Source organism: Manis javanica, chromosome 5 (genome assembly GCF_040802235.1).
Source record: "Manis javanica isolate MJ-LG chromosome 5, MJ_LKY, whole genome shotgun sequence".
NCBI lineage: Eukaryota > Metazoa > Chordata > Mammalia > Pholidota > Manidae > Manis > Manis javanica.
Window position 1 is genome coordinate 2,137,434 of NC_133160.1, and position 27,941 is coordinate 2,165,374.

The window sequence follows — 27,941 nt, forward strand, 5'->3', positions numbered from 1 at the left end:
GTGGGCCTGGGGCTGCGGTGGAGGCTGGGCTGGGGTAGGGAGGGCGACCCTGGGCCCAGTGCACCAGCTGAGGTCAGAGTCGCTGCCCTATGAGTGAATTACAGAGAGAGGTGGCGTCCAGGCCAGGGGCTTCTGTCCCACCCTGGGGCCTGGGCTGCTCCCTCCTGCATGAGGGGCCCAGCTCCCCCAGTGCAGCCCCACTGAGCCCAGGCAGGCCAGCAGAGTAAGAGGAATTCTGAGGACCCAGGGCCCTCCCTCCTCCAGAGGCTCTGCTGTGGTGGGCGCTGGCCCCTGAGTGCAGCAAGGCCTCCCTCCATGTGCAGTGGCCTGGGGAGAAGGGAATGTGGGGCCGTGGCAGGTGAGGCCCTCAGGCAGGTTTTGCAGGCTCCCCAGGCTGCAGTGCTTCCTGTGGGACAGTTAGAAAGACAGGCCAAGACAGGCCAAGGAAAGTGCTGGAACACATGGGAGCCTACTGGCTGCAGGGATATTCCAGGGTCACTTCCTGGGCCATGACATCACCACACAGGCCTCAGCCACCTATTTAATGCAGAGGCAGGGAGCCCTCTGGCCCGTGACCATCCCCTCCCAGCACCCTCTGCCCCAGCACCACCAGCTGGCATGACTAGTGCCATCACTGCGGGGATGCACAGGGAGCTAAAGTGGAAAAGGGTTTCAGAATCTGCCTTCCTGGGGGTGGACAGCTCAGCCTAGGGTCCCTCAGGGTTGTCCCTGCATCCCATGGGCCTGGCCATTGCATGTGGAGAGGGGCTGTGCCTCCAGCTCCTGGTGCTGTGCAGGGGATGAAAGGCAGCCCTCAGCATGCCACCCAGCATGCAGGGCCACCCCCAGGACCCGCACCCCTGGGGCCGGACAAGGCCCACCAGGCAGGGCAGGTGGAGGAGGCCATCTCCACCCACCCCCAGCCCCCACAGCTGTGTGCACAGAGCACCTGTGGCTTCTCCATTTCACCTGGGAGCACAAGCTGCACCTGCTACAAAGAAGCACCTTTCACCAGCTGCTTTCCCAACACAATCCCTGGAGAGGAAGTGTGGATCCCTGGCCTCTTACATGTTCCTGCCCCTTCCTACTGGGATATGGAGAAGCCACTTTCCTCACAAGCCCATTTACTTGCAAGGATCCCAAGTCTATGACCTCAGAACATGACGGTCTTAATTGCCTGAAGATGATGAATGCCCTTGAACCTCTGTCACAGATTAAAGTTGAAACTGCTTCTGTTTTTACTGCAGGCCGCACTGCTGCTCACATGGAGCGGCCCCACCCAGTGGGCGCCCGGTGGGTGTGCTCAAGGCCCAGCCACTTCCACTTGTGGCTCAGCCGGCGGCCGGTGCTGCTGCCTCGGCACCCTGCTCCTCCTGACAACAGTTACCTCTCCTGTGGCACGTGGCCACCCGGGCCCCCGCTAACCTCAGGTCCGGCCTGCCAGCCATCCGGCTGGACATGGGCTCATTAATAAGATCTGCCCTGCATCGCTCCAGCCTCGGGGGCTCTTACAACTCCAAGGTGATGATGCCATCAACAAGCAAGGCCCTGCCTGTCTGCCTCCCCAGAGCCAGGCCCCAAGGAGACTTGCCTTACTGCCAACAGGCCACCCTGGTCATACCACAGCCACAACCTCCAATGTTGGCAGGCAACGGAGTTAGGCTGTCAGTCAAGAGAGACAAATGCGATTTTTCCAGCTAAAACAGGCTACACAGTTCCACTTTGGGGGCCTGAACTTAAGACAGGAAAATATGGCCATTCCATGAGAGGAGATTTTTCTGGAAATGTATAACCAGAGAACTCTACTGAGGAATGTATTCTATTTGGGGAAAAACAAAATCATGACAATAAAAATATGCCAGGGGGTTTTCACACAAATGGATTTGGATAAATAAAAACGTAACAGCTGGTCATTGTATTTCCAAATGCTATTGGTTGTAAGTGTCTTTCATTCTGTGGAACTCAATTTCATTGAAAAAAATTTGACCCCTAAACGGACTTCATCTTACCTGGACGTAGAACAAAGTGTTCATTTCCCAAAAGGCACAGCTTGGTGCCCTTACTGTCTACCCAGGCACCTGGGCCTCTCACCTTCTTTCAGTGCAACCCCAGGAAACCAGAGCCCACGTCAGGCCATGCTTTGCATGTGGGGTGCTGTGGGTGGGCACTGGGCCCAGAGTCACACCCAGGCACCTGATGCGCAGACCCAGAAAGCTGCTGGGGGGCACAGCAGAGCAATGCCGGGAGGAGCTTCTCAAGTTGTGACGACCCACCTGACCCCTGCACCCATTGTGCAGCTCCTCCTGCACCCACCGTGCACCCCCTTAACTGGGCTCAAGAGCTACCACGTGCCGAGAGATGAGCCCATGTGCTGGAGCCCCTTCCGCCTCAGGACGCAACAAGGCCACTGCGGTTCTCTTCCCCAGTCTGCAGATGAGAGGACGGCCTCCCAGAGGGCACTCACTCGGCATCAGGGACCCCGGGGGTGGCTAGCGTCCACGCCTCATGTGGGGGTCCTGTGTCCCACCTAAAATGGCCATCTTACACCAAATCCAATGTTTCAAAAGCGCCACTGAGAAGTCTGACATCAGACGCATTTAAAATACTGGCTCTCCTGGCATTGACGTCTGGGCTTCCTGACATTAACCTTTGGGCAAACGGCAGTCACAGAGTCCAAAAGATACCCAGAGGGTGCTGAGCGCTCACAAAGATGTAACAGATGCAGCTCCGAAATCTGCCCATAAACGAGTAAAAATGAGCCCATCAGCTATTCAGGGACTCTTCCCTGCAAGCTGGCACACGCATCCTCTCTCATTGTTTTATTTTCGGTTTTCAGTGTCTTGTGAAGCGGACCAACATGCAGGGCTGCTAAAAAGCTTTTACACTGTCATATGTTTGTTTTCAAAAAGTTGCCGAGCAGAAGTGTTTGCTCATAATCTCTCTCCTGGAGTAAAAGCAAAGCGACCGGCTGCTCTTGGCTGCTGAACTGTGACCAGCACCCACCACCCCAATTCTTGGGAGGAGAACATGCCTGCTTCGGGTCTGCAGCAATGGCTTTAGTCCCCTGATCTGGAAGGTTCCATTAAGTCATGCTGCAGAATGGCTGGAAAAGTGGCACTTTTGGAGGGCAGCCTACACGGCTCCCAAGTCCAAGTGTGCTCAGGGGGCAAGTCTCCACGCGGTTGTGATCTGACCTGAGAGTCCAGATGGCTTCCAGCTGCTACTCTCCTTACAAGAGCACTGGAGGGGAGGCAACCTAGTCACATTTTGGTCAATTTCCCATCAGTCCCAATACTTGATCTCCCTTCTAATTTCTCAATTCCTCACTAAGATGGACAGGAATGTTCTGAGAAGCCTCTCAGAGAACCAGGAACGCCTTGCACAGGCTGCACAGGGCTGCCCTCGCCCTGCCACGAGGCCCCCGTGACCCAGCCTGACCCAGGACGGAGACGTGTGGAGGACAGCCCTGCACGCCCACAGGGAGGAGTAGGGAAGCGGACAGCGGCTCCCAGCTCGGGGACGAACATGGCCTGCAGGCCCCCAGTCCCCTTCCCTCACATCCACAGGAGGTCCAACCGCCCCTCTGGGGTCTGGAGCAGGTGAGCTGTCACATGCCAGGAGGGCAGGGGCTTCTCAGGGTAGTCATGTCAGCTTCTCTAGAGGCAGAACACTGACATTTGGATTCCAGGTCCGTGGAGTAATCCCTTCATTCCCTTATCTGGGATGAACTGAGCGAAAAGGAAGTGAGAAATCGGCTCCTTCTTAATTCTAGATTTGCAGTTGCCGATCATTAAATTGAGAACCGAGTACCCGATCCATCAGTGGTAATGCTGCTTCATTCCCTTTATCTTTCATTATTACAGCCACTGTTATGCTGTCATTATTATCTGCCTGTCAGAAAATGCTCCAATGCAGGGCTGCAAGGGCCAGGGAGCCTCTTTGCAGTTTTCCGTGTCCCTGCTTCCTCCGAGGCCCCTCAGGCACTGCCACCTGCAGGCACGTACCATGGCCTCCACCAGCTCTGAACTGCGCTCATTCGGCCGCCGTGACTGTCGGGCAGCCTGGGCTCAAAGCCCAGCTCGCTGTGCAGAAGCTACGTGACCCTGCCTACGGCATCTAAGCTTGCTGGCCTCGGCTTCCTTATCTGTCAAATGGGGCTGATAGCACCAAGCTGCACTGGGTTCCTAGGAGGACTAAAGAATATGGTGTTCAGAGCCGTGGTTCTCATCCAAGGGCTGGTTTACGGGCACAGAAAGCAGGAGAATGAGACGGGAGGACCTGGTAGAGAAGCGGAAAGGAGGGGCCCTGTGTTGGGATGACCGGGCCCTGGCCTGCTGCAGGGAATGACATCCCATCGGCACACAGCTCCCCGTCCATTACCAACTGCTTGCAGCTACTTTTGTGTTATAGGGCAGGGCTGGGGGCCCCACTGGTGTCCGGCGTGCAAAGCCTGACAAGCGCTCTCAGGGCCCTTTACAGAAATGCTTGCAGACCCAACGTACAGGCGGCAGCCCACGCCCCAATTTAATCCTCAGTTCTGGGCCTTGGAAAGCCCTACTGCCTTTTGGAATCTGTTGGGGCTTCAGCCAGTCTGGAAGGGTTTTGCTTCCTTATTGATATAAACAGCCCCCGGATAAGAGATTTCATCAGCCACACACAGCCAGCACCTCCAGACCATATACCCATTAAGCACATGTTGGCACATATTAAGGTCTTAGCAACAAACTCCATCAAACCTATGGAAAAAAAAGTGACAGACTTCCCCAGGGGACTTCGGTGGTGCCTGGCCTAACAGAAACCCCAGCCCAGTGTGTAAGCTGAAGACAGATGTCGGATTTCCCGCAGATGAATCTCTGCCCTTGTACACGGGCCATTCCTATAACCCCCAACAGAAAAATTAACAAATACAAACATTCAATTTGCAAAAGAAAAAAGGGAGAGAAAGCTGACTTTTAAGTGGCCAACCTCTCAACTATGAAACAAAGTAGATGAAATGGCCCATCTTACACCTGTCACACTGGAAAACATTTTTACTAGAATGGCCATAGGAGGGGCCTCCCAGGCAGAGGCGTGGGGACACAGGGGTGCTGGATGACCATGCCAGGAACATAAGTCAGCACCCCCTCTCTGAAGCAATCCACAGACGCATGGATTGAGGGCTGCAGGGTGAGCAGAGACCCTGAACCAGACACTCTGATTTCTGCTTCGAATGATGTCGTGGAGAAATAATGAGACGTGTGCCGTAAGCTGTGTTTACACAGATTTCCACCACTGCATCTTTTCCAGTAGCAAACAACCTTCTATCCCACTGCACTACACGCATGTCATATGCACGTCACCATCACATGCCTGAGAGCACACCCCTCACGTGTGTGCACTCAGCCATGCCATTTATGCGTGCTTGTGCACACCAACACAGCACATAACTTGCAAACATGCCAACATCCACACACACCTTATATAGCACACGTGCACAAATCATACACCTACATGCATGTCTGCACACACACATGTGCAAACACAAATGCATAGTATCATATGCACACTTACATGTACACCCAGCACATGTGTACCCACATAACACACGTTGATGCCATGCTTGTGCACACTACACATTACACACACATGCACACACACAAATGACATGCCGAAAGACTAAAAGTAGTTTGTTCCGTACAGGGAGATGAAATTGCACTGATTTTTTTGTGTTTTTCTGTTTTTCAAGTTTTCAAGAATAATTTTTTGGCATCTTGTAGATACAAAATATTCTATGAAAATAAGAAGGGTAGATGAAAGGTAGACTCTTTTTTAAAAAACCCCACTTGCTCAAAGTGTGCTCCCGGAGGAACTCCTGCTCTGTCTCACCGATCACGGCCCCCGGATCAGCTCTGCTCAGCCGGTCTTTCTTTTCCTCCAGAGCAGCTGGAATTTTTAGAGACACTCAAATAGACCAGAGGCGATGGACAGACCTGCTCAGTGTGCAGAGCCAGGGTGTGTTTGCTGTGTCTGCAGCCATGGCTGCCAGAGAGACAGTCCTCACGATGGACGTGGTGCTGGGTCTCTCTCTGAAGTGAGTTAGAAGTGTGTGTCCCCTAGGGCTTTGGTGTTGAGTGTGGACACCCCCCACCAGGATTTGTGGCACTGTCCTGGAGGGTGACAGGCATACACGGGGCTCATGTTGCTGCCTAGGACCAGGCCTGTGCGAGAGGCCTGTGCACCAAAGCTCCGGGTCAGCGCATCCCCATCCCCCACCCCCACCGGTCAGCTCGGAGCCATGCGTGAGGGGAGGTGGATGTACTGTCCTGGTCTAGTGCTGGCTTCTGCCCCATCTGCAGGCCGTCTTTGTGTCATCCCTTTATTTCTCTTTAAAAACTCATGACTTACGTGGAGGACATTTCACACCCCAGCCGGCCCCCGTGGTCATGGCTCATGGCTCAGTAGCAGGGTGGGGACATCCCCGGTCCTGCCTTGGAGGCCCCAAGTGCTGCCGGTCCTCTGGGCCCCTCCCAGGGCCACCGATGCACATGGAGGTCTGTCCTAACAATACCACGCCCGGCCTGCTCTGTGCCTCAAGAACGGTCCTTCCTGCAGGCAGCAGGCTGGCTAAGATGCCCTCTTCCTTCCAGTTGTGTCTGTTCAAGAGGGTCAAAGCTGCTGCGTGGCTGCCTTGTCACTTAAAAGAGGGCCAAACCTGCCATCAGGGACTGGCAGCCCTAGATTTGCCCTGAGGCCGGCTGTGTCAGGCTCAGAGGTCACCAAGTTGGTAATATTCACATCAAAGTGCACACCCCCCATGCTTCTTGGGAACTGAGTGCGGCCAAGTCTGTGTCCCCGGGGTGGGGGGGGCTCCCGTTCCCAGTCTCCACCACTCCCTGCAGCCCCTGAAGGCGTCGTGGGCACCAGGTCTAACCTGAGGGCTGGGTCCTTCTCCCATCAGGAAGCCAGCACCCACAGGAGGCTGGTCCCAGAAGACATGGGTCACCTGCTCGGCCACCAGACCTGCCAAGTGTCCTCAGAGGGCACTGCTCCAGGCCCTGGCGCAGCGGGAAGCAGGGCCTGTGTGCTCTCAGACCATGTGACCATGTGGGGGCTGTTTCCTGGAGGTGAGCCTGTGGCCAAGGCCCTGGCCCTCCTAGCAGGAGGGGCTCCCGGGTCCCCAGCCAGGCAGCTGCTGCCTGAAGTCCCTGTAGAGCCATGAGAACCACCACATGCTCAGCCCAGGAACCACAGCCACTGAAACACCCCACCCCTACCTCATTTTGGGAGGACTCCAGCTCAGCGTGCAGGGGAAGGAGACGAATCAGTAACACGTTATCAACCCAGCAGTGTGAGTCCCGCACATTCAAGCCTGCAGGCAGGTCAGTGTAAGTTTAGAGGTGCCCGATTCTCAGCAGTGAACTGACACGGCAACGGGCTGCTGGGGAGGGCGAGGTGGCAGGGAGGGGGACATTGTTCACCAATTCAGGAGACAAAGCAGAGGGCACGGGGCGGGCCTCTCTGGCCCCTGCAGCTGCCTGCCCTGTGAATTCCAGACCAGGACGGCCTGAGTGAAGGGTCCTCAAACAGCAGCAGAGAGTTTTCAGCTGGCTGAACACAGTCCCAGAATCTGAGCAGCCCCAGGTTTGGATGGCAAGGACCCTGTGGGCTTGACCCGCACCCACCCTGCTGCTCCCAGGCGGAGCCAGCCCTCCGGGGCTATGCTGTGTTGGGCCCACGGGTGGGGAGGTCTTCTGACCCTGACAATCCTGGCGCAGTAATTATCATTGTTACCCAATGACGCTCCGGACACCTGAAGCCAACAGCCCACAGAGGGATGATGTCATCAGACTAGGACCCACTTGTCTTCCTTTACTTGGGTAACAGCTTAATAAATAAGCCGAGTAAAGCCCTAATAAAGAGGTGCACAATGAAAAGTACTTCAGCCTGCCCATTTCACAGCCAAGCCTCTCTAATCACCGTGCCACCGTGCTCTCTGGCTTGCTGGTCCCAGCCTCTGCCCTCTTCGGGAGGTGAGGGGCTCCCCTCCTCTCTGTTGCACAGGCTCCTCCTGGGGGGGGGCTTCCCGGGTGAGCTTGGGGCATCCCTCTCTCCCTCCGGGGCCCTGACAGCCGTCCCCACCCCCACACTGATCCCCAGCACATGCACACTCACGCGCTCCTAATGACACCATCTGGGCAGACATGGAGGACAGTACAATAAACACACATAATTGCTATTTTAATAAAACTGTGTGACAATGGAGGTGGAAGTAATTAATTTCACTTAGCTTAGGCAGAAGGGAAAAAAGGGGAAGACAGCAAGAGAGCTCAGTGGAGAAATGACATTTGAATCAGGGGGCCCTGCAAGTTTGGCTGGGAAGGGTGGTGGCTGAAACAGAGGGACAGAGTGGGCAGAGGCTGGCGAGTGCTGGCTGCCTCAGCAGGTGATTCCGCCCTGGGGCCTGGCACGGCAGGAGTGGCATGGAGGAAGGGAGAGGGGACAGGGACATGTCATGGAGGGCCTGAGACTCTCTGGGACCCAAAGGTAATGGGCCAAAGATAGCTACAGCTCCCAATATCCAAGATGCACAGACGCTCATGGGACCCAAGGCCAGCACCAAAGGCCAAGTGAACAGCGGGTACTTGACTGAGAAGTGTGGCGTCCTGAAGGCCCCAGGCCTCCCTCTGCCCCACAGCCCTGGCCCCAGGGCCTTCATAGAGCCACTGAGATAGACGGACATGCAGTGTCTATGGCCCAGCACCTAACGACACCCGGCCCGGGCCTCCATGAATGCCCATCCCATTGAGACACCTGACTCAGCCACCGGGCACAGTATGTGGGACAGCAGGTCTGCAAGCCAGCCCTGTAGGGCCAGGGGGCCACAGGGGCAGGCCTGTCATTTTCCTACTGGAACAGGAAGATGGCAGGAAGACGGATGGCGTTGTTCCCCTGCTCGAGTGTGGCCTCTGATCCTCTCTTCCTCCGATCCCCAGGTAAGTCACCAAGATTAGCACCTGGATCAAGAACATCCTCTCAGATCTAACCGCTTATACCGAGTCTCATCGGGTGCATCTCATCTCAGCACGTGAAGGTGTATAGAGCAAAGGCAGCCCCCACTCGTACAGAGTCTCTGGAAATGGGTTTAGTTCGAAACCACAGATGTGCACTTCTGGTCCTACATTCTAGCTTAAGAGTTCAAACAGAAATGAGGCTTTAATTTATGCTCAGGAAAATAAAAATAGATTAATAGGATCCAAGTCAAAGCACTAGAAGAGGATTTTCTGTGCCAAAAGATAGGCACTGTGAGTTTCCCTAAACAGGTCATCATTTGAACATTGTAAAGCACTAGACTTATTTTTTAAATAGCAAAACTGCAATTATCTCTGCACGTCCCTCACGCCGCTCCATAGCGCTCCTGCATGACGAACCAACTGTCAGCAATACGGCCGCATGAACGTGTCTGCGCCATGCTAGACAGCCAGCCTTATCAAAACCCAGCTGCATTAATCCTTTTCCTTACATCGAAAATCAAATAACTTTCTGGAGAGAGCCTATGGTCTCACGGAGAGCAGCTCCGCTGGGAGACGGCGAGTTGAGATTAACAGCGCAATATGTTAGGAAATAAATAGATAAGCGTTTGCCTCCACAGCTACTGCCTGACACTCAGAACCCGGGGCTGCTTTGGAAAAACAGACTAGTGTCCAGAGTGGCATGTGGCCTCACCGGCGGCATCGGCCACCCTTGAATGACCAGGATCTTCCACTGCAAACAATGTGCTCACCACCAATGCCATTTTCCAACAACCGAAGTTTTAACCCGCATGGCATTTAAGCAAGAAGGAAATAATGTTATTCCTAAATGGATAAGGAGGAAATGCAATAAGACAATTGCTAGATAACTGCATGGAGGGGAATGCATTCCTGATAAAAGAGCAACCTTTCAAAGCGAGGAAACAATGTGATTTTCTGCCTAGGCAAGGAGCAGAGAGACACAGGGTAGAGGCGGCCTCCTTATCTCCGGAGCAGCCCTCCGCTCCCCTGGGGTTGGAGGAAGTGATTAATTAGTGCCTTCTTGAAGCTGCAGCCTTAGAAAGCCCCTGGGAGTCTTTTTATTTGCAGCCACAGGAATGACATCCTTCCAGAACCCTCCTCTTACAACCCAGCTATGGGGCATGTCTCCACCACCCCCAGGGTCAGCACCAGGGCTGCCAGGCAGACAAGAGGCCTGGCTCGAAAAGAATTCCCTTCTTGGTGCTTTTGTAAAGGGAAGAAAATCTCTTAGTGACAATTTTAAGTGAGAAAAGGAAGCTGCCAAGGGCAGGAGTGGCATCTGCCCCCCAAGTCCGCTGCTCTTTCTGGTGCTTCTCCACCTGCCCTGCCACCCCTTCAAGCCCATCCCCCATTAGCCGCCTGACTTAAACACAGTCCCAAACCCAAGTGCATCGGTCCCAGAGTTCCTACTTGCCTCCAAACCAAACCTCGGCGTGTTGAAGGAAGACCTTAGCAACACTTTGCTTCGGTTTTTCCACTCGGAAAAGGAAGAACCACACAGATCTTGCCCCTTTCTCACACTCCCTGGACAACCACCAGGATGATCGTGCTGGAAAATCGAATTCCTGTCTGGAGTCCACGTGGCCTCAGACCCCACAAGGACAGGTGAGCATGGAAAGCTGTCAGAGTTCAAAGGCAGATGCATGGCCCTCCAGGCTGCAGCCTCACAGCATTGATGCCAGCGCCCCGGCCAGCCGGGGGAATCTGCTCTCGCTTACAGGGTAGGACAGCCACGGCCCGACCCCACCCTGGGCTGCTCTGACTCAGTGAGCCTGCACGTGTGGGCTGTCTTCTGCCACTCAGGAGGGCCCGCTATTGCCACCGGGCTCACGTTAATACAGCGGAAGATGTAGACCAAAGGGCCGTGAACTTCACACCATGAGCGATTGTTTCTCAAGCCAGGCCTTCCCCGTTTCCTCTAACTGCACAAGGGGTCATCTGTGCTGCCCACTCAAACTTGCATCCCAGGTACAGTGAACAAGACCGGAGAACAGTGGAGAGGCTAAGATGGGAGGTCAACTCCAATCCCCCCCATGCGTTATCCCTGTGAAATGCCACCGAGTTCCGAATCTCTGTGTGCTGGAATTCCAACCTAAAAGCAGAGACAGGCCCATTCTAATTTCAGGGGCTGCAGCAAAAGTCTGTCACTGTCATCATATTTAAAAATCAGAGATTTTTAGAGAATACCATGCTTATAGTATTTCAAATGCAAATTCCCCCCAATAGGGCCATACAAGTACAGCTCAGGTTTACCAAGGTGAACAGATCTGCTACGATACAGATGCACCTAGGAATCCAGGACATGTCTTAAACGTTTAAACCAAAAATGCCCCAGGGAAACATCCCTACCACTTTGGAGAGGTTCCTACCTTCCCGCAAAGGTGCCATCACTCAACCACGATGGAAAAATACCCGAAGCTCACACTACGTCCCCCCACTGCCAACCATCTTCAAAAGACCCGAGACGTCGAAATGGATTTCAAAGGCCCCTGTAATTTTGGCAGCATGACATTTTATGTCTTATAAGCTATTTTTATTAGCCAGGATTGTAGAAAATTGACGTTTATCAGCCATTAACCTTTCAAACATGTAACTCGTATTATTTTTCCCACATAGAAGTATATCTTACACTTCTCTGTGGATCAATCCTGAAGCTGTTCAGCTTCAAGGAAAAAAAAAAGTCATTGTGAAACCTCTCTGTTCTCAAGAAAACATAAGTTCTACAATTTTATGGACTTTTGATCACAAATTTTATCGCCTTCAGCTCTTTGCTGGTATTCTGTTTTTATCTTAAAATATAAGAACTAGATAAGGCAGGTTGTATAATCCCTCTTTGTATCTGAGGGAAAGTGGGAAAGAATAATTTAGGGAAAGGGTCTGGCTCCAAGCAGCTAGGGGCCTGCGGGGCGGCCACCTCTGGAGAGGCTACTTTCTAACTCCATTCAGCCTATCACTGCGCCAGCATTAAATATGCTGTGACACAATCCAGTCATACCAGAGCCCTATTAATAAATAACCATAGCAGATAACTAATGTTCGTGGGCTGCCTCTCTCCCCCACAAGCCTACAGAGCTTTAAATAAGCCACTCCATAATTTATTTATTCAATTTCTAAAACATGGCTTTGCCAAAAGGTCTCTAGCCGCACAGAAGCATGTAAAGGCCAAGAAGGGACCAGTCCCCAAACAAAACCATAAAAACCTAATGGATTGGCCTAATGTCTCGTGGGAAAACTACTGCCCCCAAGGCCAGCTCAGAGCATCTCGGGGAGCTGGACTCTGGCACAGGGGAGGCTGGGGTCGTGCCTCGGCACCCGGCCACGGGGGAGTGAAGACTGCCTGTGCCCCGGGGGTCCTGCTCGCCCATCAGGAACATGGCGTTTTCTCTGAGAGTCGGCTTCTGCTCGGGCCTGGATGTCAGCCTCACTTCCCGAGCCTCGGGTGGGGAGAAGGAAGGAAGGAGAGCTTCTCAAGGGGGCCCGCTCCACTCAGCTGAGTGGGGCCTGCCCGGCCCCACGAGCAGACCTGGTGCAAGCTGGCAGTGGCTGCGCCCGGGGCCTGGCACCGCCTTAGGCACTGCCCGCGGGCCATCAGGCTGCGTCGCCAATACCCATCTGTGCGATGGGAGGCCCCCACCTCCCACAGAAGGTGCGACAGGTCCCAGCACAGGTGACAAGGGCGCAGGGTCTACATTCCCAGAAGCTGCTCAGACCTTGGACCTCGGGGTTCTCAGCCCCACTGGGGAAGCTGGGGCTGGGGTGGGCGACAGGGCTGGTGGGCTCCTCCAGGAGCTTAAGCAGGTGACCCCGAAGCACTGCGCAGTGGCACACCTGCTTGGAAAAGAGGGGTCAATGATGTGCCTACTGCATAGGGTGACTGTTCAGATTAACCCAGAGGGCATGGGTGAGGTGCCTAGTACAGAGGAGGGCTCCATCAATAGTGTCCCACCAACTCCTCAAATCGGACCAGGCACCAAGACAGGGACGGGGCAGCTGGGGCTTCCCATGGCGCTCTGGTTCTCTCCAAGGTGGCTGCATGACGCAGCTCATCCTATTAACAATGTTCATTGATCAAATGCCACGGGTGTTCCCTCCAACTCAGACAAGGCCCTCTGTCAATATCTTATTGGAGACAGAGGAAGGGAAAAGGATGTATTTCTCCTTCAAATCTTGAGTGCAAAACAGCCTGAACATCAAGACAAGGCAATGACACCCCTTACCTGGCAAGTCCCAGTGTGAGGCCCTTTATGCTCTGCTCCAGCTGCCCCAGCGCCCTCGGGGAGTGCAGCATACCATGCAACCTGGGCCCGAGATAGCCTGGGGTCCGGCTGCAGCAGTCATTCTCTGGCAGGAACATACCCATTCCCACTCTGGCTGCTGGCTCTTGGGTGACCCATCCCAACCCAGAAAGAGACAGAGTGTCTGGGCTGCAAGGCACTGACTGCAGTGGCTCACTCCCGGTAAGGCCTGGAGCCCCCTGGGGCACCCAGGGCTCCAGGTCAACTGCAGGCCCAGCAGGCAGGGCAGTTTGGGACTGTCTGCAGGTATGTGTGAGGCTCTCTGCCAGGACCTGCACAGAAGGGCCAGGGCCAGGGATGGGCGGCCCTTGGAAACTGAGCTCAGCAGCTGCTCTCCTGAGCAAGCTTGCAAACCTCCGCTGCAGGGGAGCTAAGCAGCCAGGCAGCAGAAACGCGGCTGCTTGAAACACAAGAAACATGACACTCTGAGCCAGAAATAATGCCTTTTTGCATTTGCACAGTAAAGCAGTTTCAGGGAGAGAAGAGGCATTTTCTACGCATGCTTCCCTCCCGGAGACGCCCTGCTCCTCCCGTGCCTCCGTATCTCAGCAGCCGAGGGTTAAATGATTCATTGACAAATGCAGACCTTTAGATCAACAAAATATTTACAATTCATCTATGTGATATTATCTGAGCTATAATGCTTGCTAAAAATTGCATTTGACAGGGGAAGATAATGGGAGGGGAGCAAATTTTCTATATACATTTTAATTCTGATGAAACTGTTCTGAGTCATGCTTTATATCGTAAACACCACAGGACTGCTGTGAGGTGCCTCATTGGCCACCCTGGTGAGCTGGAGGCGCACAGCGGGCGTTCCAACCAGCCGCCTGGGCCACGCTCTCCAGTGCCACTTGCACCCGGCAGACACCCTCAGAGATACCACCTACTCATGAGGGATGCGGACCCTTGGAATTCTGGAGCTAAACAGGCTCCAGACCCGAGGTCCTTAAACTTTAAAGAACATCAAGCCTCCTGGGAGATGGATGAAACAGGCAGATTCCCAGGCCGTATCCCGAGGATTTCTGACTCAGCAGGTGCGGAGTGTTGCAGGGCTGCTGTAACAAATGACCACAAAGTTGGTGGCTTAAAATAACAAAATCTCTATTCTCTGTGGACACCTTGATTTTAGACTTCTGGCTTCCAGAAGGGCCTCACGAGGTACAGTCAAGGGCCTGGAGAAGAGAAGCTATCCTTGAGCATCCGGGTGGCCCATTGTCGTGATGAGGGTCCTCCACGGAGGCACAAGAGAGTCCGAGAAGGTGACGTGGCTGTGGGACAAAGGCGGGCACGCAACTGTGCTGCCCGTGGAGATGGAGGAGGGGCCGCAGGCTGAGGAGGGTGAGGACCTCTGGAGGGTGCCGAGGCGAGGCCCCAGATCCCCCAGCAGCCCCCAGCGGATTTCAGCCCAGGGGCACCCAGGCTTGGCCTCTGGAACCCAGAACAGCCAGATGACAAATTTATGTTTTTTTAAGCCGCTAAATATGTGGGTCAGTGGGACTACATGAGGAAATGACGACAACCCATGATGGAGCAAATCCCTCACTGGAAGAGGAGGGCAGGTCACAGACCTCTGCACACAGACCCTGGGGCAGGACTCCCAACTGCCTGCGCCCACGGGTGCCTGAGGACACCCAGGCAGATGGCAAGTCCCCCACTCCACCAGCCTCCCCAGATGGAGGTCGGCTGGGAGACAGCCTCTGGTAGAACTCACTGGTCAAAAACAATTAACGTTTGTTTTGTTCTGATTGGTTTAAGAAGGGGTTTGGGGTGTGGTGAGCCAGAAACAGTATCAGAGGCCACCAGGAGGGGGCATCCTAGAGCCTGGGCAAAAAGTCACCCCAATTCTGAGCCTTCTGACAAAAAGCAAACGATTTTACCAGTCCAGCTTAAGACATGCCACAGGTCCCCTCTGAGGAGTAAAAGGAGGGAGCAAGTGCCACAGGGTTTTACAAGAACACGCGGGAGAGCGTTACCACCCTGATGGAACTCAGTCAGCTTACAGCGTGTTCTATAACCGAATTCACTGGGAGTAAAAATTGCTCCTTTAAAGTCAGAATGATTGGTGCTGTAAGACAGCGAGTGCTTTCTCGCTCACCTGCACTCAGTTGGGGCCAGTCCTGGCACCTACCTACCCAGGCTTCAAAGCCAGAGAGAGAGAGAATGATCTGGAAACCTCACATCTAGAACCGGAAGCCCCTGCAAACAACCAGGACACAGGCAGTAAGCACCACCTGCTCTCTCATGCACAGCCCCCCAAGAGGCAGTGCAGCAAGCCCGGCCCAGGCATGTCGGCGGCTTCTGCGGACTCGAGTTCCAGCTTTCTGCACGGAGTCTCATGAATGTCCGCAGAGCTGGGAGCCACAGGGAATGTCTATGACAACAGTCTGGACCCCAAACACAGCTCAGAGCCCGTGCGCTCCCGGGTTACAGAACTGGCTGGACTCTCTGCTAGGATCTCTCTCTGCCATTTCCCCTCCGCTGGCAGAGTCTGAAAGCTGCGTGAGAGGCCGCTCTGGAACTGCCTGCTACATGCCTAGAATTGAAAACTCCTGCTGGCTCTTCCAGTCCCCGGGCCAGTTTTGTAAACCCAAGGTGCCCGTGAGTTGGAACTCACTTCTAATGGGCCCTCACACCCCAGTGATCGCAACCCAGCCCTTCCTGACAACTGGGCTTGGTTGTTGCAAACATCCGAGATGAGAAACAATCAGCACGTCTGAAGGCTTAATTGCTAATCTTATGGTGGCGCCCCTGCACATCTGGGGCAGAACACCTGCAGAACATCCTGTCTGTGTGCAACTCCCATGTTCTATAAAGTGTCTTCATTCACATAAATGAGCTAAACGCATGGGTCTGGACAAAGAGAGAAGACAGAGCAAACCACGCATTTACAACCGATTCTTGACCTTCATGGATCATCAGTTTCTGATCCATAAAGTGGGAACACTTTTATCTCCTCAGAAAAGCTTTTGTGAGGATTACACGAGGCACTGCATGCAGAGAGCTGGCACGCAGCATGGCGCAACTCAATGTTACTGTAAGTATGGAGTCTCACATTCCTGCCTCTGAAGACTCCTTTAAAATACATATTTGTGAAATGCAAAAATCTTAATCTGTAAGCCACAGTATTGATCAGTCTGTTAACCTCATGTCTAACTAGAGTGCGCTCCTCAGCAGTGAAGATTTTTATTTAATGGTGAGCAATTATAAAGGGAGCTGAGGTTAGAAGACTCCCGGGTTCCCTGATCCAGCGCCTGATGGCCCCGGGGTGCAGTGGCCATGTGAGCACCTCCCTCCCAGGGCACAGGGAGCCATGGAAGCAGCTGCTCGGCCAAGGCGATGCAGAGGGCAAGGGCTGTGGTGGCTGGCTGCCTTCTGCTCTCAGGACTGAGTGGGAGCTTTGGCCTGCAGACAGTGCATAAACTGTGCCTTCCAAGTTTTATCACTGGGGCCAGTCTTACCTTCTGTCAGATAGAAACTGCTTTCTAAGTATTGATGCTTCCCTTTCAAACCTCTTCATTCTGCAACCACACAAAATAACAACAAAGAAAGATGGCTGAGAGACCCAAAGCAACCCTGGCCCCTGAAAAGGCAAGACCAGCCCCAGAGAGAGCCGTGCAGGCATCAGGGTCCCCACAAGGCCCCCATGGTGGGCAGGGTGCTCCTCCTCAGGGCACCCAAGGCCTCTCTGCTCTGAAAGAAGCACCCCTCTGGCTTCTACAAGGACATTCGGGCTTGAAGCAAGCAGAAGCCACTCGCCTATACTTCTTGACTGTCGAGACCGAGGTTGCCAGAGCCAGTCAATATTGAGATAAAGTCCCAAGGAAAATCTCCTGGCTTTTTGGAAGAGGGTGGCTCCCGAGTGGAGAGTTTACACTCTGTGATGGGTGGACAGACAGGCAGCCCTGGCTTAATACACTTAATGATTCATTCACATACTGGCTAGAGAGAGTCTAAAGCTATTGTTCATTTCATCTGTTCAACAAATATTTACCAGTGCCCATGACACGCTCTCTACAATCTGGTATGCTGGACGTAGATACTAAGTTACAAAGGAAAAAGTAAGGTCAAGGCCCAAGGAATGAAGGTGGATGCAGACAGCTGGGAAACCCTCTGAAAGGCTCAGGGCAGAGGACGAAATGTGCTCCGAGCTTCCAGAGGGAAGGACAAGCGCTTGCTAGTATACACAGCTCTTGCCCTCCTGCATCAGGGATTGCATTTGGCTGCATGAGACAAGAAACTCAACTGTGGCATTTTAACTCTGTTTTTTTTCACCTCTCAGGTCAACGAGTCCGGAGGTCTGCAGTTATTCATGGATGCCACCAGTTCCTGCTCTACCATCCTCATAGTTAAAAGATGGCTGCTCTGCCTCAGATGTCACGTCTGTATTCCAGCAAGAAAAGAAGGTATGGGCAAAAGGCAGAAGGCATGGCCAGGTGAGGACTGTTCTTCTTTATCAGAAGCAAAAAAAAAAAAGAAAGAAAAAAAACACCTCTCCCAGAAGCCTCATCTAATAGAATAACCTAACTAGATCCCACAACCAAAAGGGCCACATTGCCACCTTGGTGTATGACAATCTACTAGAGGCATATCTTAAACAGGTGGTGTGAGCCAAATGGATCAGTACAGAAGAGGTTACAGTAGCAAGAGAAAACAGGTATTGGACAGAAAACTTGGAGCGTCTTGTAGTTCTCAGCATATGTGGTTGGTTTGTCATTTGTGCCATTTATGTGACCATTCACAGCCGCTCCCACTCATCTGCAAGTTAACCAAGGGACTCAGAAGCATTACAGTGTCAGCGTTTTCTAGCTCATTCATTGTTTCAGTCAGTACTGATGGCTCACCCACCAAACAGCAAGTCAGGCAGGACACTGCGTGTGGGATAGGCAGGAAAACCTGCTGAGCTTCTTGCCCAGGCACCTTGGGATGTCTCTGCCCTGCCCCTAGTTATCTGTCTGCAAACCACATGGGTAGAGAGGCTATTTTCAATATAAATATAAAGATAATGGTACCTTTGGCCATGCCCCCTACGTTGTGGCAAATTCTTAGCTGCTGATTGCCCGACACCTGCACTTGGCTTCCCCTCAACCATCCCTCCCTCTGAGCGCTTTGGTGTGCAAATAAGTTACTCATTCACAAAGCACTGCCTGTCTATTCTGCATTGGGTAGGAGCAGGACGCTGGGGAAAACTTACATGGCGACACTGATGCCTGTCTCCTGAGCACCCATTCCTTCCCTCCTCCCACTTCTGCTCCAAGCAGCAATCTGCGCCAGGAGCTAGACAGTAGCAGGTCTAAGCCAAACATGGCAAAGCAGTTCTCTGCTTCAGCCTCCATACCCCTTTCAGCTCTGAGTGGCATGTGACCTAGGCCCAGCCAAGGAGAACCTCTGCAAGGAATCTGAGGAAGCGTTTGCTTACCTGTATCATCAGTAAGTTAATATAGGGGAGAAATGCCGATGGTACTACTACTCCCTCCTCCCTCCTGCTCTGAATGCAAATGCAATGCCTGGAGCCACAGCAGCCAGTTTGCAATGATGAGGCAATAAACTGAAATACTAATGATAGAATGGTAAGGATAAAGGTTAGCAATGTGACAATACCACTGATCCGATGCTCCAGCCCTTGACACCTCTTTCTACACTGATATGTGAGAAATATTAATCCCCATTTAAGATTCTGTTAATTGGGCTTTATCCTGTTGGCCCAGAACATCTGAAATGATAAATGGTAAACAGAGTGACAGGGCTGCTGCCCTTATGAATCTTAAGAGAGAGATTGACTAGATAACATACATTCTCCAACAAGAAAGCAGAGTGTAGTTCAGCGGCAAAGACGGCCCTAAGCTAACGGGGGGGATGGGAGAGGGGAGGCTTTTCACAGGAGTCCTAATAAATGAACTCATCAGAAAAAAGCTTCTCTTCCATATTACCTGAACTCACAGTGTGTTCAGTGTGTGCACTGCCCTCGGGTAGACCCACTCCCTCCTGCCCCAGCAGATACCATTTCTACTCACATGCTGCACGCCCTCCTTTCCAGGAGTGAGGGGGGACAGGACCCAGACATTGTGGGTTCCCACTCTGCACCCCCACTCTCCCATCCTTGAAGGGGTTTTGCCCCAAAGCTGGTCTGGGTTTTCCCAGAACTCTGCTCACCAGGAGGGAGCAGTGCAGGTCACTGGATCCATTGCAGCCTCACCGTTAATTATTAACAAGGCAGAGAAAAAGACACCAGCTTTGCAGCTGCCCCACGCTAAACTGTGGCTTACGGAAAGTGCCCCTTTAGCCTAAGGAACACAGCTCCCGTTTTAGATGTTGCCATGCACCAGAGATGGTGGCCTAAGTGATCTACCCTGAGAACAAAACTACAGCATGTGAGCACACACTGTGACATTCAGGCGCTCGCCAGGAAAGCAGACAGGATTCACGGTGCGGTGGGGATCTGGGACCACGGCACATGAGCTGCACAGATGCCCGCCCCACCAAGGTTTGCGATAATGGAGTACCTACTCCCATGTTGGGGAAAACTATTTTAAGCCTAATTAGCAAGGAATTTTTAGAATGCAAATGCTTTTCATTTAGATATAAAACAAAATGCCATGACATTTCTTCCATCCATTTATCATCAATAAGTTAATTACTGTGTAACAAGTCACTCCTTCTGGCATCTGGATGTTTGGGCTGTTGGTAAGCTGACTCGGGCAAAGAGAAGGCACCACGAAGCAGCCGTTAGTGGCTGTGGCACGCCGACAGCAACACGGGACCTGGTGACATTCCACTCGTCAAATTAAGGTTAAGCTCTCTCCATTGGAATAACTCCATTATAAGTAGTCATTATCTATTTAGTTCAATTCCTACCAGGAAAACAGAAATACCGTGCCTCTTATTTATTTTTAACACACACCTTGTAGTTTGCAAGGTTTGTACCTAAGTAGAGAAATAGTTCTCCGCCCCGGCTTGAGCATATGTCCGCCTTGGCTTTTGCCTGCCTATGAGTGAAATTATTTCTAAGAAATAAGACATCTCTTTGTCCCCTAAGAACAGTGAGAGGGTGGCACACGCAGATGTGGGAGGGCAGTGGGAACTAGCAAACCCCAGAGGGGAGAGGTAGGGTCCCTAATGCCTGGGAGACACTCTGCAGGTCCCCCCTCAAGCAGGGTTGAGCTGGGCTTCATCTCAGGCACAAGCGCCCAGGAAATGACTTGTGCACCCGCAGAGCCTGCAAGCTGGTCCGACTTCGCCTACAATGATGGGCTCTTAGGTGGAAACCGTCTGGGCATCCTGGGCAGGCCAACACCTGGCCAGTGATCAAGGCCTCCCCACCACACCAGCTGAGAGCAAAGGCCAGTTCAGCCGGACCCACCCAGCCCACCGGGGGAGGGAGGAGATGCTCGTCAGAAATCCCACAGTTTTTTGTAAAAGGTATGAGAATCTGCGATTCTCTTCTGTAGCAGGTAGCACTTGTCACTACAAAAAAAGAGGCATTTTTTTCTTAAATTCCTGAGTAAAACTGATAGTCCTGTATCTTACCAGGCTTAGCTCGGTGCCCAGGGAGGCGTAAGGAGGTGTGAGCAAACGGCGGCTCTGTGACCTGCTTCTTATTACAACGCACTGAGGGAGCCTCCCCCAGCATCCTCCGCGGTGCCCAGGGATGCCCAGTCTACCAGCCATCCTGACGCTCCACCCTTTCTAACTCTACCCGGACACGCTGTACGGCCACCAGAGCCCCCCTTGAAAACACCTCGCATACAGTACTCTGCACACATCACACATCCCTTCTGCTCCCGGGCCAACTGCCGAGAGATCTTTTTTTGATCATCAATGAAGAGCCAATAGCCTCACACCCCTGCTTCAGCGGCCGACTTCAATGACAACAAAGTAAGCAAAATAAAAATCCTGATTCATGTAAACAGGAAGAAACAAGACAACATGCCCATTTCCAAGGGAGAGGACCTGCAGAATCACCGCCCTGACTGCATGAGCGCCCTCCTAGCTGAGGAGCTGCGGCCAGAGGTCCAGGGAAGATCCTGTGTTCCTTGAAACACGGGACCGGGGAGCGAGTCAGCAGCCTGCGGATGAGCTGGTGTGAATGTGGAGGCTTCGCTTTGATGCGTTACCTGAGGTTCACTCCCTCCTGCACTCCGAGATCAGCTGATATCAGGAGGGAGGGTGCCCAGCCAGGGTGTTCAAAGTACAATTTTGAAACCTGAGCAAGGAAGAGCTGATTTATTTCCCCTGCTACGCAAATGTATAGCTTAATTAGTTGCCTGGGAAGAGAAGCGGACCAATATGCAGAATGATCTGTGGTCATTTGAGTTTTGAAGCCGACTCTGACTTCCCCATCACAAGCATGGATCTAATCCTGCAATTACGGTAGAGCTAATTGGTAGGTCCCTCCTGCAGGAGTGTTTTCGTGTTGTCAGTGGGGCAGTAATGAAAACGAATGCCACGTTTGCGAGCAGAACGTCTGTGGGCTTATTTACCGCACTCCCAACAACATCGTCTGCTTTATCATGCATTTCAGAGCAAAGATAATTTAAGAATCCAGAATTTCATACATAAAAACACTCAGAAAGTCTCTCTGCACATTATTTGGGTGACATTACATCTGAATTCCAATTTGCTGCCCAGGAAATGATTCACCTCACTCAAAAATGGCAGGGACTCTGAATCATCCACCTGCGATGCCAAATGCCTTTGAGGTCAACCTGCCTGCACCTCACTGACCTCACAACCAGCATTTTGCAAAGAGCCTGGTCGAAGGCAGCTGGCCTCACCATGGAAATGTTTTCCAGGTCCAGAGCACGGCAGGCAATTCATTTCCTCCCCTCCACGCACCACCCTACCTTTGAGTAGCTTCTCTCCTTCCAGGATGTTTTGGGAGATTAATGCTGTGTAATCTTCTTCGGAGAATCCAACCTTGCAGGTCTCCCTGGCTGTAAGATCCCCATTATGGGCCTGGGAATGGGAAGAAGAGAGATTGGAACAAACACGAGTTCACAGAAATTCAATCCAACCCATATTTACCCAGGGCTTGCTGCGTGCAAGGTCTCGGCCACGACAGACCCCAGTCAGCCATAGCTTCCCCAGAGGTACCGCGGGCCCGTGTCTGTGTGGTCTCCGTGGACTCGTAGGAGTAGAGTTCTCCGCTCTCATGCACAGGGAGCACTTCAAGAGCCCCAGAGGTTGCCTGGACCCGAGGCTAGGTGGGGAGCCCATATATACTGTGCTTCCCCTATGCATTCATATCTATGGTAAAGTTTAATTTATAAATGAGGCATCGTAAGGGATTCACAATAATAATAAAACAGGACAGTTAGAGCCACATACTGTCATAAGTTACATGAGGTCTCCCTAAACACCTCACTGCCCTGCAATCACACACCTGTGATGTGAGATGATAAAGGGCCTGGTGTGGGGGTGATGCGAGCGGGTGATGGCGGTAAGCATTGGGACACAGAATCAGACTACTATTGACCTTCTGAACTAGGTTAGAAGAGGAGCATCTGCTTCCAAATGGGTCGCTGAAACCGGAAAGACACCGCCCCTAAGCGGGGGAGGGCAACAGCCCTGGGCGCACGGCAGCGCAGGCAGGCAGCCTGTCAGGGCCTCAGGGCAGGTGGCAGACAGTGGCAGGCAGGACACAGGAGGTAGCGCACGAAGCCACGGAGGGGAACGGAGCCCAGGCCAGCAGCCGCGCATCGGAGCCAGACTGGGTGGGGGCCCTGCGGAGGCAGAGCCAGGAGAGATTCTCCTCCGCTCCGAGCGGGACAGCGCGGGAGGCTGCCTGGAGGCGGTGAGGCGGTGCGGGTTCCACCTCCAGGCCTCTCCCCGCGCAGGGACAGACGCGCGTCCACCCTTGGAGCTCCGGTCTCCGGCCCCACCAGGCGAGAGAACTCCCCTAACGGACCCGAAAGGGCGGGGGTCCTGGTTCCTCGGGAGCCCCAGGCTTTCCTGTCCACCGGGGACCCGGAGCCCGCGGAGCGGGGAGGGCGGCGCCGGGAACCCGGGCGCGCGCGCGCGCGCGCGGGTGGGAGCGGCGGGGGCCGCCGCGGAGGCAGCAGGGAAGGCAGCCTGCGGCCCCCGCCCCCGCCCCCCGCCGCGGGCCCTGCAGGCGCCCTCCACCCAGAAGCACTGAGGCGCGCAGAGCGGGCGCGGGCTCCCGCCCCGGTGACACTCCCGCCCGCGGCTCCGCGCCGCGGGAACGAAGCTCCAGGCTCGAGCGGAGCCCCGGGAGCCAAGTGGCCCGGGAAAGTTTCGCCCCGGCCGGGCGCGCGCCGCGGTCTCCGGGCGCGGGCACTTGTTCACCTCCGCGGTTGCCCGGCGGGCCCGGGAGCGGCAGCGAGGCCAGGCGGCCACGAGAGGGGGTTCCTGCGACTCCCGCGGCTCTGCCGCCTCCCCCAGGGGCGCCACCCCGCAGCCCGCGCGCTGCCCCCGCGGCCCTGCCCCCCGCAGGCGAGCGCAGGGCTGGCGCCGGCTCCCGGGCTCCGCAGCAAGAAGGCGGGCGCCCCGCCGCGCTCCCGGGGGGCCCCCTCACCCCGCGCCCGGCCCCGCTCCGAGAAGCCAGGGCCCCGCGGGACGCTGCAGAGACTCGGCGGCGAGAGTGCCCCGCGGTCCACACCCGCCGCCCGCCGCAGCGACGGTCCCTGTTGGCACCCAACGGGCGCGGACGGAGGTGGCGCCGCGCCGAGAGCCCCCAGCCCGGGCAGGGCGGCAGGCCGGTGCCCCCCACACCCCCAGCCCGGCCGCTGCCGCCGGCTCCCCGCGCCCGCAGCCCCGGCCCGGGCTGGGCTGGGCTCGCCAACTCCGGAGGCGAGCGGCTCCCGGGCGAGGGAGGGCGCGCCGGCTCCGCCAGCGGGCAGCCTGCCCGGGCGCGGGCGAGCCGAGCCCCGGGCAGCGGCCGCGGACCGGGAGCGACCCGGGAGTGCTCGGCGGTCCTGCTCCGGGCGGCGCTCCGCGGGTCCCACACCCGCCCGCCCCGCCCCGCCCCGCGGCTCCCGTGTCCTCCGCCCGCAGGCGGCTTCGCGGAGCGGGAGAGCCGGCGGGGTGCAGCGGGGCTCGCGGCGGGGACGCCCGGCGCGGGCAGAGGAAGCCCGGGAGAGCCCCTCCGGCGTGTGCGCGCCCCGCCGGCTCCGGGGGCGGCTCCGCGCTGCCCGGGGCTGCCGGGCGGTCGGGGCGCGGGGCGGCAACTCACCCGGAGCGCGGCGGAGAACGTGAGCAGCACGAGGAGCACGCCCGCGCCCGCGGTCATCTTCCCCGGCGCGCCGCGCCCCGGCGCCCGCCCTGCGCCCGGAGCCCGCTCCCCGCCGCCGCCGCCCGGTCGTGCCGCCGCCGCTCCGGCGGGCCCCGCGCCTCCAGCCCGCTGGCCGCCGCTCTCCGCCGGCCCCGCGAGCGAGGCAAGTCCGGCCGGCGGCGCGCTCCCTCGGGCCGGTGCGTCCGCCGGCCTCGCAGCCGCCCGCGCCTCTGTTCCGCGCGCTCCAACTGCAGGTGAAGCCGCGCGGCTGCCCCGCCGAGGCCCCGCCCCGCCGCCCGGCCCCGCGCTCGGCGGCCTGACGCGGGCCTTAAAGGCGCCGCGCCCTCGCGCCGCGCCCGCGCCCCCCTCGGCCCCGTGCCCCTCAGCGTGGGCGCGGCGTCCGGAGCCCGCGTGGGCCGCAGGGGCAGCTGGCGCTGGGTCTGCGGGGAAGCGGTCCTTGAGGACCGAGGCGAGAAAGGGGCCCCGCCACCCCGACCCTGGGCACCCCTTCTGGGTGGGGAGGCCCTGCTGCCTTAGTCTGACCCCCTGCCCCGGCCCCTGCCGTGGGGGCGCGCGCTCCTCTCCTGTCCTTTGTGTCCCAGGCCCACCGTTCGGCCTTGCACCCGCGTGGGCCGCTCAGGGGTTGGCCTGGAGACTGGCTGTTAGGGGGGCGCAGAGCCCTAAGGGTGCTCCTCAGCCCGCGCAGGAAGCCCCGGGTCTGGGCGCTGGCTGGGATGCGCCCTCCAGTACTTGGAACGGGACTCACCCCCTTTGTGCATCAGAACACACCGTTAGGCCTGAGAAGCCAAGAAACAAATGGGAGGCCCGGGCAAAGGACAGGAAGAGACTCCCCGACAGACAGAAGAGCTGTCAGGAGCGCCGGTGCTGCGGGCCGCCGGCTCCATTTGCTCTGCTTGGGTCATTTCGGAACCAGGGGGACACGTCTTTAAGGGATCATCACGTGAAAAATTGTACAGCTTGGAAAGCGAGTCGATGTTTCTGCACGTTTCCTTTTGACTTGGAAATTTCAAGAAAAGTGGTTTTGTTTGCTTAGATATTTCAGGTTCTTTGTCTTGGTTTGGAGGAGTTCTGTGTCCAGAATATATTAGTTCTGGTTTAAGAAATTCGCTGCAAAGGAGTGGGAAGAAGATTGAGTGAAACTGTCAAGCTCCAAGGTCAGAGCCAACTTGGGCAAGAGAACTGGAAAGCTGGACGGCCCCCCCATCCCCCCCCCGCGAGGACCCCCACGCTGGGAGGGCAGCCTGCTGGAGAGCCCGCTGCATTACACCTCAGGAGATCTACTTCAGGTAAGTTAAGGGGGGCAGGGTGCGTTCAACATGCAAGCACAAGAGGCGAGTGCACTTTCTCACCCTGGAAGTGGATCTGTTCATTGGTACCAGCCTGGCCCACTTTGCCCCATGTGTGCCCCATTCCCAGCCTGCTGGGAGAGGAGTGGGGTTACCATTTACATGGCAGGAGGTGCCCCGCTTATGTTCACATTTGAGCAGAGGTCCTGCATAGCCAGTGAGGTTTCATGGACAGATCCACCCAAAATCCACGCTGGAGGAAGTTCCAGTCCTCAGCCTTGTGCACACATCTCTGAGAGGCCACTTCTGCTCTCCTCCGTATCCAGGGTGCTTGGTCAGTGCCTGGAGAGTGAACAGAGGTCGGCCAAGTCTCTTTGCTGTTCTCCTGAGAGGTCTGTTGCTTGGACCTGCCCTGTCTTCAGAGGCCCAAGCATTTCTGTGCTCTGTGAAAGTGCTCCAGTGCAAACAGGCATGTCAGTCTGAAGAAAGAAGTGGTGTTGCGTGGGGGTCACTGGGCCTGAGCTCCGGAGGAAGCCTCCCTCCCTATCTCCTACACAGAGTGTGTCTCGGGGTCCTGGCTCTGCTGACGTGCACTGAGGCTTCCAGGTGCTCCACCCTGGCACAGGGGCTTTGTGCCAACTCACAGAGTTGCCCTGACCTGGCAGTGAGAGCTGTCGCTACCCCACCGTCCAGCAGGGCAAAGGGAGGTGTGAAGAAGTCAGGCACAGCCGGGGGTGCCGTGCCAGCTCGGCTCCAGGCCCTGCGACCCTGGCCTGCAGCATTTCCCAGCCTCACATGACGGAGGAAGCCATGGAATTTGCATGTTCAGGAATATGGTTTCAGAAACCCTGCAGTACCGGAGGCGAGTCCAGTAGAGAGCATCGGTCTCTCAGACTTGCTGTAAGTGAAGCGGGGAGTGTGCATTCAGAGAGGAGGGGAAGTCTGATCTGAAATACAGGCAGTGGATCTCGGAGGATGGTCCCCAGACCAGCAGCATGGACAGGCCTCGGGAGCTTGTTAAAAATGCAGGGCCTCGGGCCGCACCCCCTACCCTATGGGAATCTGCATGTGAAACGGCTCCCCAGCCATCGCACCTCTGTCCTCAGAACATCTACTCCAGAATCCTAGAGAAGCTCCTGAAAATGCAGATTCCTGGGCCCCACCAGAGATCGCTAACATGGAACTTTGGGGAACAGGGCCCTGGCTTCGGGTCACCCTCTTTGACTGATGTTCATGCACACCAGCATTTGAGAACCACTGGCCTATCCCACAGGTAATAAATGGCTCCTAGGAGCCTCATAAAAATGCTACTTCCTGGGCCTCTCCCTGTATCTGCTGAATCCAGATGGTCAGGGTTCAGCCCTGGGAATCGGCATGAGGCAGTTGGAGGACCACTGATGAGGCCTGAAGGAGGGGCGGAGGACTCCGGCCTCCGGCCCTGCCGGGTGTCAGCCCACCTGGAGGGGGGGTGTCATGTGTGCCTGTTGGGTGAAGAGCCCTTGAAGAAAGTGTGCTTTTGTTTCTAAGAGAAAGCATTTGGGAGGGGAGCGTGTGCGTGACTATTTCCTCTGGGCACCTGAGCAGTGTTGACTGTAACTGGACCGCACATGTTCACCAAGGAGGCAAATATCATCCTTCTCCCACTTGTTGCGGTGGGTCAGGGAAGGGGCTCATCTTCAGCAAACCACATGCTTGCATCAGGGCTACATTTCCCTGCTTTTCATGTGATGTTAATTTCTTCCCCTTTATGGTTATTTTTTTAGACACTTCAGCATTACACAAAAAGCCGTTCTATGGGGAAAGCAGGGAGATGTCAGCCAAAGAGGTGTTCCTAGAGTGAAACAGTCTTTGCAGGCAGCTGGGGATATTCAAGGTGCTGCAGAAACCAGTGAAAGCCTCTGTCACCAGCTCAGGAAAACCTCCTTGTGTGGAACAGAGAGGGACAATCTGGACCATCTTAAAGGAAAAGGCAAGAGAGAGACAGGTGGGCTGGCGTAGCTCTCAGCCATCAATTCCCTGACCCTTACCTGCCAAGTGTGTTGGCGCCGTGGAGAGGGGACGCCATCCTAAGTACTGTTTT

General features: G+C 55.3%; 1 protein-coding gene across 1 annotated transcript in view; it reads right to left on the bottom strand.

Annotated features, from left to right (window-relative positions):
• The window catches only part of CDH4 (cadherin 4), a 471,935-nt gene extending 447,278 nt beyond the window's left edge, over window positions 1-24,657 (bottom strand). The window contains exons 1-2 of the mRNA XM_073236383.1: window positions 24,516-24,657; window positions 22,168-22,279 (exon numbers count right to left, since the gene is read on the bottom strand). Of these exons, the coding sequence (XP_073092484.1) occupies window positions 22,168-22,279; window positions 24,516-24,572 (169 nt within the window). The 5' untranslated portion in view covers window positions 24,573-24,657. The remainder of the gene's footprint in view (window positions 1-22,167; window positions 22,280-24,515) is intronic.
• Window positions 24,658-27,941: the final 3,284 nt, after the last annotated feature.